Here is an 18,971-nt window from a genome sequence, read left to right on the forward strand (position 1 = left end):
TTCTTGAAGAAAAGACACACTTGTGGAATTTTTTTTGATGCTAAAGCAGCATTTGATAAAGTAAATATTGAAAAACTTAAGGAAAAAATTCAAGAACTAAAAGTAGATAGAAGGTACAGTATGTGGCTTCAGGAATGGATAACCAGTAGAACTTTTTCAGTAAGGATAAAAAGGACATTGTCAACTATAAGGAATATGGAAAGTGGGGTCCCCCAAGGAAGAGTCCTCAGTGCCTTGTTATTTGCAATATACATAAGTGATCTCAATGCAGATAGCCTCCAAAGAGCCAAAATATACCTATATGCAGATGACTTAGCTGTTACAGTTGAAGGCCAACAAAGAGTAGAAATTCAGACATATGCACAAAAAGCAGCAAATTTCATAGAACAGTGGGCAGCTGAGAAAGAAATTATCCTTTCAGAAGTGTCCGCTACCTTGGAGTTCTCCTTGATAGTCAGCTGACCTGGGAAAAACATATAGAAGAACTCATAACAGCGGTAGACAGACGACAAATGCTTATTAATGCAATATGTAACAAAAAGTATGAAGTCCCAAGGGATGTTCTAATGCAGTTTTCTAAAGCAACAATCCTTGGAAAAATTGATTATGCATCTCTGGTATATGCATCTGCTAAGAAAACAATCCTTACAAAATTAAATGCAAAATGGAATGAGACACTAAGAAGGACAACAAATGCATTAAAATCAACACCAATCCCAGCTTTACATATTGAAACATCAACGACTTCACTACCCACAAGAAGAAAAATACTTCTGGCAAAATATTTATTAAAGAAGAGGGGAACTGAACAAGAGGACATCATCAAAAATGAGATCATAATGGACCCATACCTCATGGATTACAGATATGAAATTCACAACACACCATCTCTAGTCAAACTTCTGAAGGACTTTCCAACAAACATCTCACCTCTCACAATTCCAACTGACAAGACAAACAAAATTGAAGGACTAGAAAGAAATATCTCATGGAAAATCCATGAAGAAATAGGACAAAAAACAGGAATGTATGAGCAGTCCCTGCTGCAATTTGCACTGAGTGAACTGGAAAACTACAGAGACTACAGGAAATTTTTTACAGATGGGTCCAAAATAGGAAGTCGCACTGGCTGTGGCATATGGGATGATTATAAAAAAACTAGGAACCCAGTATAGGCTGTCGGACCACACAAGTATTTATATGGCCGAGGTATTTGCTATTGATACAGCAATAAAAGAAATAGTCAGAGAGGGAAAAGAAGGAAAATACCTAGTATGTACAGACTCCTTATCTTGCCTAAAGTACCTCAAAGTAGCCCACGAGCAAGCCCCAACAATGGCAAGGGATATTGTCCAAAATATAAGAATGATTGAGGAGACAGGAAGCTGTGTCTCATTGATATGGATCCCAGCCCATGTAGGCGTATGAGGAAATGAAAGAGCAGACCAAATGGCTAAGAATGCTACTAAGAAAGAAACAATGGAAAATCCACCTTTACCTCATATCCAAACCACAATAAAGATAGCTGAGAAGCTAAAAGAAGTTGAACTGGAAGAATTCAGGAAAAGATCACTGAACATGTACCTAGAAATCACTGAATACAGATACATTAATCATGAAATGAAGCATCCAGAAAAAAGAGATGCAGACATAATATTCAGAATGAGGACTGGGCATGCAAAGACGAAAAAGATGCTGAAAAGATGGAATATGACAGACTCATCTGACTGCAATGTCTGTGGAGTGGAGAAAAATTTACAACATATAATTATGGAATGCAAAAAGTATGAGACTGCTAGGTCACGACTAAAAGAACAAGTAATAAAGAGTGGTATTCAGTTCAGAATAAAAGAACTGTTAGGAAAGGTTGCAAAGAATAAACAAAGGGAGACAGTTAAGTATTTAGGACAATATGTAAAGGATACTGGCCTAATTGATGTTTTGTAAAATAATGAAAAGTGTAGTATATGTGGGTGTATGGCAATGCATGAATTGTATTGTAAAAAATGTCCGGTTCTTCCTCCCCTGTTAAATAATTGTAAATCAATATTGTAAATATAAAATTGTGTAAGTATGAATGATTTAATGGATTTTGTATTATTTTATTTTTTTATGGTTGAATAGTCAAAATATATATAATCTAGTTTACTTTTTATTTGCTGGGGGTATATATTTAAGTTTTATTCTTATTTCTTTGTTGGTATTGGATTTACCACTTGTTTTTATATATGTTTGTTAATGAAAGCAAGTTGTCAATCTGTTGAATTAAATTATATTTGAAAATTGGTAATTTTATTTTTTGTTATATATATGATGAAAGTGTACTGATTGTTGTTTTTTTAAATTATTTTTTGGTAATTTATGACGCCACTACAATGAGGGATTTCCTAAGGACGGTAGGACATCCCTCTTTATGTAGGAAGTGCAATGATTTTGTTAGTTATAATTTTTAAGGATTTGTGCACTTTCTAAATTTTTGACTATTTTAATTATTGTATTTATAATTGAGTTACTTGATATTTTATGATTTTTGACAGGGTATTAGACTAATTGTTAGTTTGTGTGTAGTAGATTAATCAGTATGACAAAGCATGACTGTGAAGATTTTCTAGGTTGATGATAAAACAGAAAAAAGATCCTGGAGCATAGAGAAGAAATTCTGGAATCTCCATCCAATTACACCAACAACAACAAGTTCTGATCATTTTAAATCACAAATCCTTATATGCGAATAAAAACGAATCCTGTAGACTCCAGCAGTCAGTGAAAATGATGATAACTTTAGTACTAAGGGACACAACAACGTTCAGTTAAGGGAGTTCTGTATGTTAACTATTAGGTTGGAAAAGAATTTGTTTGTCAGCCTGGTATTAGCACACTCCTGGTAGAGGTTGAAAGGTTGGCCTCTTGTTCTGGAGGTACTATCCATCCAGTAAGGGTTAGAGATGATATCCTGGTCACGGACAAATTTAAATGTCATTAATCCATACTTATCCCTCATTGGTATGCAATGGATGTTATTTTGAGTCTTTGGATAAGGGTGGAGTATGGCAGATGTTGGAAACCCCTGGTGTATTTTGTTGCTTGGTATTGCATCAATTCTAGAATAGATTGATCACATTTTCTGACTGGCGCAGCAGCAATATGTATCCCAAATCTCAATTTTGATTGAGTTAGGCCTTTCAGAGACCTGATCATCACAGCTGAAGATCTATGGCAGAATGTTATTTTTACTCTGCTGAGAGTTTGATTGGCCCTGTCCACTACAGACTGCGCATGTAAATTGAACTTGAACTTGTTGTCAACCAAAATTACCAGATCTTTCTGATTTTGACTACTTGAGAGGGGCTGCTTTGAACCAGAACTGATTCTACAAAGTAATTGCTCTGCTGATTATTTGCTCAAAAGGTGAATAATATTTCTGAGTATGAAATTCAAGCCACTAGGTTTTTGCCCTCATTGAAAATACATCTAGATCAGCTTGGATGCCTTTGATACTTTGATTGAGGCATCATCTATGTTAATTTGGGTAAGGTTGGACCCAAAACAGTGCCTTGAGGTACTCCACTTTTGACATCTGCTGAGACTAAGAAAACAAATAGATCCAAGGTCCCTAAATACCTTTACTTCTTGCTTCCTATTAATAAGAAATTACACTGTATAATTGATAATATCATCATAGAGGACCATTACACAGAGCTTAGAATTCATCTCATAAAACACACTTTATCAAATGCTTTGGCTAGGTCTAGCAATATCATAACAACTGGAAATCCATTATCCATAGGTTTCTTATTAAACTGGTATCCATCAATAAGATTGGTATCAACTGAGGTATCAACTGACCAATTAGGACAAAAGTCATGTTGGCTAGGTGACAGTAAATTGTTAGCAAAAAATGATCTATAAAAGCTGTTAATTCTTCTGATTTTCATATTACTTTACCTTAAATTACCTTAAATCGCATTTGCCAGCGAGATAAGGTGGTAGATCCTCCTGTAGTTCTCGCTGGTGGTGAGTGATGTAATTATGTTGGCTTAGCTTCCCAGTCCAGCCTCCACTCGGCCCTCTCCCAGTCCCTGTCGACTCCAGCCTTGAAGGAGTGGGGAGTCTCAGCTTGGATGGTAGACTCGGATAGGCTATTCCAGAGGGGGACCACCCGAATGGAAAAGAAACCACGTCGTTCCCTTCTCCAACATCCAGGCAGGTGAAGCTTAAGACTGTGACCTCTTGAATTGTTAGCCAAAGAGGGGGTGAAGATCTGGTTCAGGTGACCGGATTTGAAAATTTTGCGTGCCATGATCATATCTTCGATAGGTGAGAGTTGGAAGTCTCAGAGATCCTAGGCGATCCTGGTAAGGGACATTATTTAAGCCACGGACCAGTTTGGTTGCTCTCCTTTGGACACTTTCAAGGGCTTTTGTGTCCATTTTATTTTGGGGAAAGGCCAAAGTCAAGCCAAACTCAAGGTGGGGACGGACAAGGGATTTATAAAGTTTTATAACCACACATGACTTTCTGGTGACAAAAGAGCGCTTAATGAGTCCGAGAGCTCGATTAGCTTTTGCAACCTGAGCCTGAGTGTGGCTGTGGAATTTTAAATCTTTGTACACAATGACGCCTAAGTCTCTTTCCTCGGCAACTGCTTCCAACTGATCACACCCTATATGGTAGGGATGGTGGGGGTTATTGTGCCCTAAGTGCAGTACCTTGCATTTCGTTGCATTGAATTGTAGGGCCCAAGTTGATGACCAAGAGGATAGCCTGTCAAGATCCAGCTGAATGCAGGCTCTTTCTTCTTCAGTTTCAGCAGGCCCAATGAGCTTACAGTCGTCAGCATATAATGTTAAAAGGTTGCATAGATAAGTTGTACAGTCGTTAATATATATGCTGAACAACGTTGGCCCAAGGATGGTTCCCTGTGGGACGCCGCTTATAACCGGGGAAGTGGAGGAGAAAACTGGATCGCCATTATCAGTGTAGATCATGACACGTTGAGATCTACCAGTTAGGAATGCTCCAATCCAATCAATCACATCCTCATGCACCTGATAAGCTTTAAGCTTCAGCAACAGGTATGAGTGTTCAACTTTGTCAAAGGCTTTGGCTTGGTCGAGTAAGATAATGTCTACCGGTTTACCCATATCCAAAATTTTAGTTGCATGATCATATGACTGAATAAAGTTGGTGCCAATTGACCTGCCCCTGCGAAATCCATGTTGTCTATCGCTAATAAGTGTATTTTCTTCTAAATAATTTATAAGAGCATGGTTAATGATACCTTCCATGATCTAGCAAATGGCTGAGGTTAGGCTTATTGGTCGATAATTTCCTGGGTTATCCTTGTCACCTTTCTTAAAAATTGGTATAATATTTGCTGTTCTCCAGTCATTTGGTACTGACTTTTTGGCCAGGGCCATGTTGAATATTCTGGAAAGGGGGAGGGAAATGTGAGCAGCAGATTCTATCAAAAGCCGAGGGTGGAGATTATCAGGTCCAGCAGCTTTGTTGGAGTTTAAACTTCTTAGTATTTTAAATACATCTTCTTGAGTAATGATTACAGGGGACATTGGGTTGTGTACTGTTACAGGACACAACCAATTACTAATTACCAATTACATATTTACTAATCAGTTTGTTATTTTCATAAAACATGGCTTTCAGAGTAGTTCTCATGACTATTGCCTATATATTCTCACATTAGCAGCAGCTGGAATTAGATATTTATTTTTAGCACACAGCCTTTAATGACTGATTAATCACTTTGCCAAAATCAACAAACATTTAAAGGCCAAAGAAATTCGTTTGAACATTCAAGAGATACATATTTTTTCACTGATTAGAACTACACACTTGTACCAAAATGGAAGCATATTTTGTCTAGTAGGGAACAAGCAGAGACTACATTCCACAGTCAGTAATTTTTTTTTGCAATGGCTGAATTTACTACACCTTCCATGTGCTTCTCAACGCCCAATATAAGGTTAATGGATTGATAATTCCTGGATCAATCTCTGCTGCCCTCCTTGAGAACATATAGTATACAAGCCTCCTTCCAGTCTTGTGGACTATTTCATTTACTTAGTGACTTTTGTAATAGCAGAGTGAGGGGGAGGGGCACTTCAAAACTGGTCCACTTGATTCATTTGTATTAATATTCTTTAATCATGCCTCTACATCTACTATAGTAATATTAATGAACAGCATTCTTTTTAGAATCATATAGTGTGAATGTTCTAGAATTAAATCATTATCTGCAATAGCAAACACTGAGGTGAACTACTTATATGATGCACTAGCTATTTCTCTCGGATTTCAGACTTTTGAGCCATCTTGTCCAAGCTGGGGGACAAAACATCATCCAGAGTTATCAATGGTACATACCTCTAAATTCTATAGGGTTGGATCTGGATACATCTGCTTCTTCTAACTTTCAAATTTTATTCCTTCTAATTTTCAAAGGTGTTTCTGGGTAAACTTTTGAGTTGGTTAAATACCTGTTTATATCTATTGTAATAATCCACCTGGTAATAATTCTTTATTTACAACTTCCAGTATTTCTCTTTTCTGTTCCTAGCCTTTTTGATTTCTCTTATGATAAACAGGAGGGTTTCCTTTTCCATTTTATAACAATGTGATTTTCATTATCTGTGATTAATGTAATTTTCAATAATATTCTTCACATAGTTGCCCTTGACTCATCCACACCCATATTTCCAATGAAAGACTAATCACATTGGATCAATTCCTGGCAAACTAGACTGCAATCTGTAGACGCATGTTTTGTAAATTCTTCTCTTTTGGGATGCAGTCTAAAGCTAAAATTTACGGGAATGTGTTTACTAGCTTCATATAAGCATTAAGCTTTACTTTAAATCACAGCTTGGTGCAAGTTAAGAATTTCCAAACTTGTAATACTCCATGATAACTTCTATAGGATTAATTTTCCTTTCAGGTTGTGCATTATGCCCTGAATGAGTATTCAGCTACCTCCTAGTTAAACAGGAACTCTTGATGTGGCCACTCTTTTTTAATTTTGCACTTAAGTGCGTGAGTTGATTAAGCAGATACTGTGTCTTCTTAAATCTGGTTCCATAGGTCAACTACTCTCTTTCTGAAGAAGTGTCTTCTTTCTTTAGTGGTATAATGTTGCTTTGGGAGTTTTTTTGAATGTTCTCTAGTCATGTGATGCAATGGGTGGGCAAACAGATCAGGAAGTGTGTTTTTAGATATAATTTTGTGGACTAGAATCATATCTGCTTGTTTTCTTGTATATGTAAGTGTGAGGAGTTTAAGATGGTCCATCGGTTCTTCATAAGAAATTTGCTGCAATCTACTGATTATCTTAGTTGCTCTGCAATACAATTTTTTCTGGACTTCTTTACCTTCTTGAAAAAAGGGGATAACAAAGACATTCCAGCCTCAAGTTACAGTTGAACCAGTGCCCTATACAGTTTCATGAACACTCTAGGACAATAGCTTGAGATTGTCCTTTTGGTAAAGCCAAGGGATTGAAAGGAAGATGGTGACAAAGTCTTTGCATAGATGCTAAAATTCAATCTGTCTCTACTTTAACATTAATTGATGTAGAAATAACAGGTATGAAAGATTCAAGGCTGGGGGAACAAGGACTCCTATGTATGCAGCCTGTATGAAATGGACTAAATGGTAAAATAACAAATACTTAGACTTGTTCTACTTGTACCCTTATAATCTGAGCTAATATTCTTTCTTCCTACCTATAATGGGTTTCAAGTACATATAGCTATTACCTCTTCTGCCTTCTTTTGATAAGTTGGTGAGCAAGGTATATTCAGATATCTGGATCTGAGCCTCACCTAGAGAGGTGCAAGTCCATTTGGGTTTTATCTCAAAGAAAGCATGAGCATCAGCTTGTTCTGTTGAGAGACCATATTTTATCTCATGGAACTTTGATGTTATGTAGTCTATGTTACTGAAGACAATATTCAGACTACTACTAATACTCTATGAAGGCTAATCAATGAATCTAATAATAATACAATAATAAATGCATCCTTGCTCCATTAATAAAAAAAAATAATAATGAATGAACTCTTTCTTCCCTGTGTTCTTATTATATATTAGAAACAGTAATGATTGCTGAAAAAGGCAAATTCTGTTCTAGTTTCTTTGAGACATGAAGCATTTCCAAATTTGATAAAAATATATCTATAGAATTTCTGAAAGGGATACTTGCTTGTTTTTTTTTAGAAACTTTCATGATTTCTGTATCAATTTTGAGCTTAATTCCTACTGTAATTTTTGACTTTTCCCTTTAGAAACTTATTGAATATTATGGCACCATTGCCTGCATTATTACATCTAGTTCATATGCTGCAAAGGTGAAAATGTTTTTTTGTTTTTTTTTCCTGGATAACTAAATCTCCCTCACAATTGGCACATTGTACATGGAATGCTTTATTATATAACTATATAACACATTGTACATGGAATTCTTTATTATATAACTTAGTTCTTTTTAAAATAACTTGACCCATCTTAGACCATAAAATTGGAGCACCTTTTTCAATTCCCAAATTTATTGAGGTAGCTAGCAAATAAAAATATAATAAGTAGTTAACAATAAATTGTCGACAATAAATGAATAATATAAATGAATGAATGAATAAATAATAAATGAATAACAATATGTAGTTAACAAATAAAAATATAATAAGTAGCTAACAAATAACAAATAAACTTACTTGTAGAATCAGCATTTCCTCCTATATCCAAGCACAACATTCATTTTCATTGCAAATTCATTTGATCAAGTTACAAAAATTCTTCAGACTTTTTGTTTCTCTTATAGATATGTGATTTGGTAGACCGGCAATTCAGGTTAGGTTAACTTGATTAAAAGAATTTACAACAGAAATAAATGTTATATTAAGACTCAGGATAAAATTCTAAGCAGAAAAGTGACTTAATTTCTTAGCTATTCCAATGATTGATGAATTGAAAAAATTATTAAAGTTGCAGAGCAATGCTTCTGGGTCATTACCTAGGCTGAGTAGGAGCCAAGGAGTTTCCTAGAGATAATATGAGCCCTCTTAGGCATTTTTAGATGTGTACACTTATGTTACACAGATATCATGGGACTATGGAAATTAATTTAATTATACTATAGTTAAAGTAAAATTTTAATCAGCAAGTTATTTACTGTTAGAGATAGGCACTAGGCTTTTTAACAAATTCAGTGGGACCTATTTAATACAACTTGAAAAGATGACAAAATAAACTAACAGATTTCTTTGGACCAAATTCTCTAGCCCATGAGCAAAGAAAAAAATTATTTGCTTTTCTTTGAAGAGGGGAGTGATATGGGGTGCTTTGGGTGAGAATTGGTGGCTCACCCCCTCAGAAGGAAACACTACAAAAATTCTGAGAACTACTTCACAGAATTCTAAATACTTACATGTGTCATTCCTGAAAGCCAATCAATTTACTTTACCCCCACCCTGTCATGACGAAATACACAATCTAAATTAAATATTCTCCTTGAATTTCCTATTATTTGATGCCATCAATGTTGCTTCTTTGCTGTTAAATTAATTTGAGGAAATAGTCACAAATAGAAAATTTTAAATATGTAATTTGGGCATTTTTCCATTAGAAGGGGGGGGGGGAGTGGTAAAGTAATGCACTTTTAGGAATTATGTAAGTAAGTATTTTAAAATTTTGTAGTGTTTGGGCAATCCACTACAATATAACCAGAGCTTTGTTTTTTACCAATATTTAAATGCATATTTCCTATTTTCTTATTTTGAAACATCTTTTAAAGTATTCTTGTAGGCCTATAAGCTTCTGTATGTGTGCCAGATTTTTGGCACAATACATTGTGCAAGTGCATCTCTCTTGTTTCACCCATGTACCCACAAACTGATTCAACTTTGACAAAACAAGAACCAGGAAAACAAGAATGATAGGTAATGGAATATATTGGAAATACATACTACTACAACTACTACTACTAATAACTCATTGCAGCACCAAGCCGCCTGAGGCCAACACAGCTACGTACGCTCCTCCTCCAACCTAATCTATTTAAAGCCTCCCTCTTTACACCCTCCCACGAAGCTCCCATTTCCTTTAAATCTTTATTTATGACATCCTCCCAACCCACACAAGGACGACCTGCTTTCCGTGTAGCCCCAGACGGTTGGTCACAAAGGACAATCTTTGGTAATCTGTCATCCTTCATCTGTAGAATATGGCCAAGCCATCTCAACCTTTCTTTCATTATAGCCCTAGAAAGCGGGATTGAATCACATTTTTTGTACAGCCTACTGTTTGAAATATGGTCAATCAGCCAGGTACCCAGAACAATCTGTAGGCAATTTCTCTGGAAAACATCTAGTAAATTTTCATCTGCTTTTTGGAGCGCCCATGCTTCAGAACCATATTTGACCACTGTCATCACTGTAGCTTCCAATATTCTAATCTTGGTTTGCAGACTTATCTTTCTATTCTTCCAAACTTTTTTTAACTGTGAACAAACACCCTGAGCCTTAGCTATTGTACTTTTAACATCTTCACTGCTCCCCCCATCTTTACTAATAATACTACCAAGGTAACTGAAGCTCCCAACCTGATCAATCTTTTTGTTACCTAATGTCACCTGTTCATCTTCACTTATTCCTAGCCTTAGTGACTTAGTCTTCTTAACATTAATTTTCAAGCCTATTTTAGCACCCTGAACTCACAAAACCTCTAAAACTTCATTCATTTTGCTCACACTTTCATCTAATATGCTTAAATCATCAGCATAATCTAAGTCCAGGAGCGTTTTTCCTCCCCATTTGATTCCGTGGTCTCCAATTGCCTTTCCTGTGCTTCTTAAGACAAAGTCCATCAAAATGATCCATATAGAGGGGGATAGAACACAACCGTGCTTAACTCCTGATTTAATACAAAACCAGTTGCTAACCTCACTTCCTACCTTAACCACAGCAGTATTATTCTTGTACATAGCACAAGTCACTTTAATGTATTTTTCTGGTATACCATATAACAATAAGACCTTTGTTAACACTCTTCTATCAACAGAATCAAAAGCTTGTTCATAATCAATAAAACTGAGGACCAAAGGTGTTTGACAATGAAGGGACTTCTCAATTATTGACCTAAGAATGAAAACTTGGTTGACACATCCTCTACCTTTTCTAAGACCACATTGTTCTTCCCTTAAAACTTTGTCTACATCATCTCTCAGTCTAAAAAGTATCATATTACTCAGTAATTTGCTACTTACAGAGACCAGACTAATACCTTGATAATTACAACACTCACTCTTGTCACCTTTCTTATACAGTGGTTTAATTAAGGTTTTCCTAAAATCATTGGGTACTTCCCCTTTTTCAAAAATCATGTTCTTAATCTTCAGTAGCTTATTCCTAACCTCAGAGCCACCATATTTAAGAAACTTATTAATCATACTATCAGCACCTGGAGCCTTATGTATTTCCTTATTGGAAATACATAATTTGAGCTATATTGACACATTAAGGACAGTCACATAATTTTGTCAAAATCTTGGGGGGGGGGGGGCAAAGTTAGAGCCAATTTTCCTGAATCAAGAGAAAATGACAGTAAAAACTAAAAAAACAGGCTATTTAATGTCATAAAGGTACTATTTAGTACTATAAAAAGCACTATACAGGCATAGCAAATTATAGCCCTGATTAGCAGGGGGGGGTAAAGTATAATGAAGATGCAGTCAAAATATGTTATTTATAATTATTCTGTATATTATGAAGAAAGAATTGTTTTCTGAACATTTTTCCTTCTCAAAAGCCCCTAATCTAAACGTTTACAAAAAAGGTTACTCATACTATGAATAAATGTTACAAGCCAAATATGAATATTTGCTAATAAAAATTTGATAAATTTGTAGTTGGTTATATAATTTAGTATGGATGAAAGTGAAAACATCAATTGATGCCTTTTTAAAACTCTTCCATAATTCAGTAGCTGCTTCTGGGGCTAATTTTATCTTGAGCCCTTAAGGGGCCCTGAAAGTGTTTTATATTAATTATAACAGAGCATAAAAAAGCGTCAAATGATGATTTAACTTTCATCCTAGTTAAATTATATGGCCCACTGCAAATTTACCATGACCTGTACCAACCTAATGTGCAAATATATACCCTGAAATGTTGACAGCAAAGTTTTAAATTGCAAAATTCAATGCTATTTTTGTCAAAAGCATTTCAAAAACGCATAGTTAAATTGAAATGGTAGGAAAATGGTTTATATCTGAGTTGCCTAATTAATGAGGTTTGAATTGTTATAAATAAGTATTTTTGGAATACTTATTGCGACAGCTTATTTATAAACTAGTTATATCTTTTTAACTACTTTTCAATGCCTTCTAATGTAGATAACTTCCTGTGTGGTTACAAAAATTAAATACCTTAAGAGTCCCTTTAAGAGCTAAAGATGTAAATAGCCCCAGAAGAAATTACTAAATTATGAAAGAGCATAAAAAAGACATCAAATGACATTTTCACTTTCATCCTAGCTAAATTATATAGCCAACCACAAATTTACAAAAAATACTGGATGAAGGCCTTTTTCTATCTTGGAAATAGATGGGTATACAGAAGTGATGTGCATTCAAAGCAGGGGGTGGCAGCATGTGTCCCCTCTCTCTATTTTGAGAAATACCTTTTCATTGAAAATGCTCTTTTGTTTATTTCCATTAAAAAGAAAAGCAACACTGTAGAATTAAGCCTCATCAGTAACCATTTTAGGTAAAATTGTAGTTAATTGACTTCTTGTTATCTCAGAAAGGGTTTAGGTTAGGAAAATGATACTTTCAGGGATGAATCTACAGACTAAAGTATGTCCTGGGAAGGTGATTTGAAGCAACTACCTCCACTCCTTCTCCCTCTAGAAGGCCTGACCTTTGATGACCTTTAAAAATATGTGTGTTGTAAAAGTGAAACCTTACAAAATATCTCTTCTGCTTAATTGAAGTACAACAAAATTGTTTTTACCTCTATAGCTTTGCTCAATTCCATTTTATAAGGTTTTAAAGATATGCAAATATATTTCCTAAATTTTGAAAAAACATTGATATGTTTCTCAAAATTCTACTCAAATAACAGGAATTGCATTTTCAGAACTAAAGGCAGAGAAAAAGCAACTAGTAACTGAAAATTAAGGTAAAATGTTGTTTTGTCAAAATTTCAATAGGTATAGACCTGTCATTTAGGCAAATTTCAGGGCCCTCTAGAGGGATAAGGAGCAGAGATGGGGGTAAAATTGGTGCAAATAGTATTACTGGCTTTTATATAAAGTGAATATACCACTCAATCCCTTTTTATGCTCTTTACAAATATAATAATTGCTTATACCGCAAATTCAGATTTAAGCACTTTTTGACCTCTTAAAAATGACCTATATATGGGATCATTACAAATCTGTAATAGTTTAGAAACAAATTTGGGCTATATTTTTGCACATCAGGGGGGTGGGGGTAAAGCATAGCATATATTAAATATGTAAACCAACCATTGCTGTATTTTTTTTTATGTGTTTGTGCACATTGAATTTTAATGAGAAGAGAAATCACCAGTGCAACAGCACAAACACATAAAAAATACAGCAATGGTTAGTTTACATATTTAATATATGCTATGCTTTACCCCCTCCCCCAACCCTGATGAGCAAATATATAGCCCAAATTTGTTTCTAAACTATTACAGATTTGTAATGACCCCATATATAGGTCATTTTTAAGAGGTCAAAAAGTGCTTAAATCTGAATTTGCGGTAGAAGCGATTATTATATTTGTAAACAGCATTAAAAAGGCATCGAGTGGTATATTCACTTTATACGAAAGCCAGTAATACTGTTTGCACCAATTTTACCAAGGTGGGTACTTTAAAATATCTTCCAGGGACATACTTTAGCCTGTATACCCATCCCTGAAAGTTTCATCTTCCTAACCTAACCCCTTTCCGAGATAGCAAGAAGTCAATTAACTAGAATTTTACCCGATTTTATTCAATAGTAACTTCATGAAACCTTTCAAATTGATAAAATCTTCAAACATCCTTATTAGTTTTCCATGTTCTAATTCAATGTCAATTACATTTAAATTGTTTCGGCTGCAGCCACTGTTGCCAAGTTGACAGTGCAAACAAAAAGCCTCGGGGTTTTCAAAACAAGCCCGAACAAGCCCCAAAATATTTTCCGAAATAATCCACTTTTGAGATTTCACTTTATAGTGAGTGTGCCCGAAACTAACCATTGTGTCAGTTTTTCAATCCGAATGCTATTCTCATCGTTTTTTTCTTTCAAATTCAGGAAGAGTCGTAATGACGAAAGATAAACAAACGGGAATACTCGACATTTTTTGCTGCTTTTAAGTTTGAAATATAAAAGAATTACCTTAAGCTGTATGGCAGCTTAATATTTTGAACTCATGGTTTTTTTCTTACGCTAAGCCTTTGAATTGAAAAACTTATGTTGCGAAAGTAAAACTGTTTACTTTGAAACGATTTCGTCAATTGGAATTCTCAAACTCGAGACTTTTGAAATCAAAGGACATGTGTTCAGACTCCGGTTCAAAGTTGGGCGATATAGTTGTGACTGTTGCTATTTTAGATGAAAGCTAAAAAAATTTAGATGAAAGCTTGGCACTGCAGATCCTAATATGTTCTTATTCCTTACAGTTTTAGTCTTCCCTCCGAAACCTTCAACAGAGTTGTCGCCCCTCCATACCCTTCCAAAAGCTATAGCCCTATACAAATAAAGCCACTTCCCCATAACCTACTGCCCTAATACGTTATGATTTGTTTTAATTTCTCACTAAATATTATATTTTCTTTATGTTTATCTCTTTAGAAACATATTTTGAAGCAAGATTATAATCTAAAAATTATCTTAAGCTACATGGCAGCTAAGTATTTTGCACTTTTATGGTTATTTCAGACGTTAATACTTTTCACAGAAAACCTTCTTTTTTCTTGTCGCCTAGTTTTAATGGACACGGCTCTCAGCTAATTCTTAGTGCATTGATATTGTAATATGACAACAAAAAAATTTCACGAGTAACAGAAAACACAATGGGATCTCTTTAATAAGCAAAATAATTTTAGTAAGCAAAACAGAATTATGACAAAACTATCACAGCTGGAAATACACAGGCTTAATTACTTCTTTGGATAGAGTGATAAAATGCAGAAAAGAAAACAATTGAAGCTTGAAATTCTTTAATACAAAGGAAAAGAACTTCACGAGAATCAACAAAATAATTGAAATGCTCTCAATACTTTTGACACATTTTCTTAATACCTCAAGCAAGAAAAATTAAAAATAATTTCTGATAAATGAGATATAATTCACAGCTTTTGAAAAAAGTGCTACAACAACTGAAATGCCAATATATTGAACGAACACGAAGAACTTTTGATTTGAAAAAGCTAACTGCAAGCTAAAATATCAGCGTCCTTATCTTAGGAAAAATATGCATATCAAAAGCAGATTATTTTGTAATACAGCATTTTGGTTTTTAGATGCAGCTTATCCATCGATTTCTTTTACCAATCAGACTCGAACCCGAAGATTCCAATTTTTGGCTCCACTGAAGGAGCTCATTTTTATATCAATTTCACAGAATCTGAAGAATTCCGACATTTGTTTTTCTTTTTTAAAGAAACCGATGGTTTCGTATTCAATTCCTATTCGTACCATGAGGTGCAAATTGAAAAATTCCTATTAAAAACAATTTCGTATCATTTTCAACATTATTTGCTAGAATAAACAGGAAAAAGTAGAATATTAAGCTTTTTCGTTGGATTTTCAACAGTTTTTTCGGAAAGTCAGCAAAGTATAAAATGTGTCCCTGTGTCCCACCTATGAATATAGATAGATATATATATATATATATATATATATATATATATATATATATATATATGTTTTTAACTACGTAAAACTTGCGAATATACAAGATTCTTCGCTGTCCCATTGTCTGTGCATATAAATAGATTGTCAGGTTTACCGACTCTTGAAACATGCAACATATAATTGTCCATGGGAAAAACAATCCGTATTCAGATCTATACCTCATTATTCTTCTGATTGACGTTGAGCTTTTTTGATCGTGATTGCTACTCGAACATTCCCTGTGTCCTGGTCGTCATTTATATATCCCCCCTGTGCCCCCCGGCGTCCCCGTTGTAGTTGTGTCCCTGTGTTCCGGTCTTCATTTATATTCCCTGTGTCCCGGTCGTTATTTGTGTCCCGGTGTCCCAGTCTGTAATTTCTCTTTCAGTGTCCCGGTCGTCATTTATATTCCCTGTGTCCTGGTGTCCCAGTCGTCATTTGTGTCCCGGTGTCCCGGTCTGTAATTTCGTCAGTCGAGAAACATGACATCAGTCAACAAACAACTTTATGACGGTATAATGCTCAATCCTTATAATGCCGTCAGTCGACAAACATGACGTCAGTCGACTCGACAAACATGATGTCAGTTGACAGTCGACAAACATGACGTCAGTACACAAACAACTTATTTTTATACATATAGAAGATAGATTTCGTTCATCGAGGTACATATCATGGAGCATCCGGGCAGTGTAGCAACGTTCCATTTCCATCGCTAATCGAAAGTGTGCTGACAGCTCAGAATACTGCTCGAGTATTTCAACGACTGCTCTATATTGAGACAGTCAACGGGTATTGGAAGGAGCAATAATTTTCAACAGGGTATACACCAACACCTAGTTGGTGGGGGTACTTCGCACCCCCCAGGCCCCCCCACGCGCGTTAGTCGTAACACGCCATATTAGTTACGCGCCATTGTAGTTGTGTCCCTGTGTCCCACCTGTGATGATTCAGACACATAAACAAACAAAGACAGACACTTAACTACTAAATGTACTACCTCCCATAGCAAGGGAACCTCCAAGCCAATTATAACCGGTCCAGGCATCCGCGACCAAATTTTTTTCTCAGGGTACCGGCAACCAACCTGTTTTAATAGCTAGAAGAAAGTTCGGTTGAATATTTTATAAAAATTCACACCGCTTTTTTAAGGATTCAGTCTTTTTCTTACGTGCTACTAAGTTAGGTTTACTTAATCAAAATGCAATATGTTTCTCGTAGAAAAAATCAACATAAAACAACTTTCATAAAGATAAAACCAACATACAGCAAGTTTCAAGAAGAAAAATAGATATACATTGTTCTTAATTGAAAAATATGAGATAGTCAATTGTTTCGAAAAACTATACGCATATTGATCCTCCTGTTTCAGAGTGATTAATGCCGTACGGTGGCGCATTTTTCCTAAAGGTGCAGGTAGTCCTGAGAAAATAAATGTCCAGCATAGACATTGCTAGAGAAAAAGACTGTCCCACAGCAAAGCGATGTTTTCAGTTATTTCGTGATGAAAAAGAAAAATTCTAGTGGATAGTCCAAAAGTTATTTTGTGAAAATTCTGAGATAATTAATTGATTTAGAATTATCAAAAATCTATACGCATATTGAGCCTCGAGTTTCAGAGACAGTAATGACGTACGGCGGTGCATAAACCTCTGGTCTTATATTCGAAAACCTAATGCGGGTAAAATCTTTAGATTATAGCGGTTCCCTGGAAAAAAAAATCGTATTAAAAGGAAATAAAATCTCTTAAAGAATTATGTAACATCCCACATTTACATTGTTATCACGTAACATTCTACGTGGTTGTTCTCAAGAGTTACAAGTTGGAGTCCCCCTGGGACCCTGAAGAAGCAAGTTACTCTCGATTTCGTGATCCTTAACATTCCTATATTACACAACAACCAAAGAAATCCTGAAGAAAATCTAGATGAAAAATGTCTTAAAAAACATCCTGAAATTTCTAGAAACGTTTTTAAAAACGAATTGGACAAAAATGTCTTAGAAAGTCTTGAAATGTCTTGAGAAACCTCACGAAAAAATGTCTTAATAAGTTCATGAAATGTCTTGAAAAAGTTCTTAAAGAAAAATGTCGTAATAATTCTTGCCCCGCTTGACTAGTGGAGATTAAACAAGTCCTATTGTGTAAGAACCAAAAGTAAATAAACCCAATTACATAACAACTAAAGTAAACAATCCCTGTTATCTAAGAGACACCTGCATCTCTTAGAAAATTTCCCATTACGTAGAAGTACTGTGACGTTACAGTTACACGTGTTAGACCCATGTGCACGTAATAACTTCTTTAGGGGCTAGTAGCTCCAATTCTACACCCCCTATGTGTGCTTTTAAAACTGGAACGCCGTCACTACTACTCTCTTTAATACTTTTATTAAATCAAAGAATTTATGCCTACAGTCAGACGCTGGATCTCCTGATACAGCTTGTCATAGTCTCTAGCAAGTGCGTATCCAAGAGTTTTTTTCGAGGGGGGAGTATTTTATTGGGAGCTAAAACAAAAGACAAAAAAAAAATCTTAATAACCCCATCAAAGTTTTGTTTTTATGCATGTTTGTTTCTGTCTTACGAGTTTTTTTTGGGGGGTGGGGGGTCTAAACATGGATATCCCCCCTGAATACGGCCTTTGCTATGATGTATTTGAAGGTTTATAGCCAATTTTTATTCTCGTTTCAGTTACCTAGAAAATTTCTATTCTGTGCTCATTCGAAATCCAGCGACAGTAACGTAAAGAAGAAAATGAAACAAGGCATATTAAACATGTCCTTAGTGACAAATCTGCTTTTCATTTCTGTTTCAGCTTAGATAAATGTTATCTATTTTGATTCTCTCTTAAGCGACCATAGTTACTTTACAGCAATCACAATAGAATGAGTTCTGCTAAGCAATAGCGAACCTCCTATCTATAAACAGAATTGTTCAAGCGTAAGGAATAATTAAGAAAACTGATTCTGTCTTCATTCACGAAAGTTCCAATCTATTCAACGGAATTCCATTGACTTCTGGATAAATTCCCCTTTCTTAAAGAGACTTTT

The 18,971-nt window shown here is 35.2% G+C and overlaps 1 protein-coding gene across 4 annotated transcripts in view; it reads right to left on the reverse strand.

Annotated features, from left to right (window-relative positions):
- Nucleotides 1-14,152, reverse strand: part of LOC136028069 (beta-alanine-activating enzyme-like) — a 133,123-nt gene extending 118,971 nt beyond the window's left edge. For all 4 annotated transcript variants that reach the window (XR_010617733.1, XM_065705676.1, XM_065705673.1 and 1 more), the window contains exon 1: nt 14,056-14,152. Coding sequence is in view for 3 of the 4 variants with exons in the window: in XM_065705676.1 (XP_065561748.1) it covers nt 14,056-14,083 (28 nt within the window). In the remaining variant the exon portion in view is untranslated. The remainder of the gene's footprint in view (nt 1-14,055) is intronic.
- Between the last annotated feature and the right edge of the window lie 4,819 nt (nt 14,153-18,971).

Source organism: Artemia franciscana, chromosome 6, assembly GCF_032884065.1.
Source record: "Artemia franciscana chromosome 6, ASM3288406v1, whole genome shotgun sequence".
Lineage (NCBI taxonomy): Eukaryota > Metazoa > Arthropoda > Branchiopoda > Anostraca > Artemiidae > Artemia > Artemia franciscana.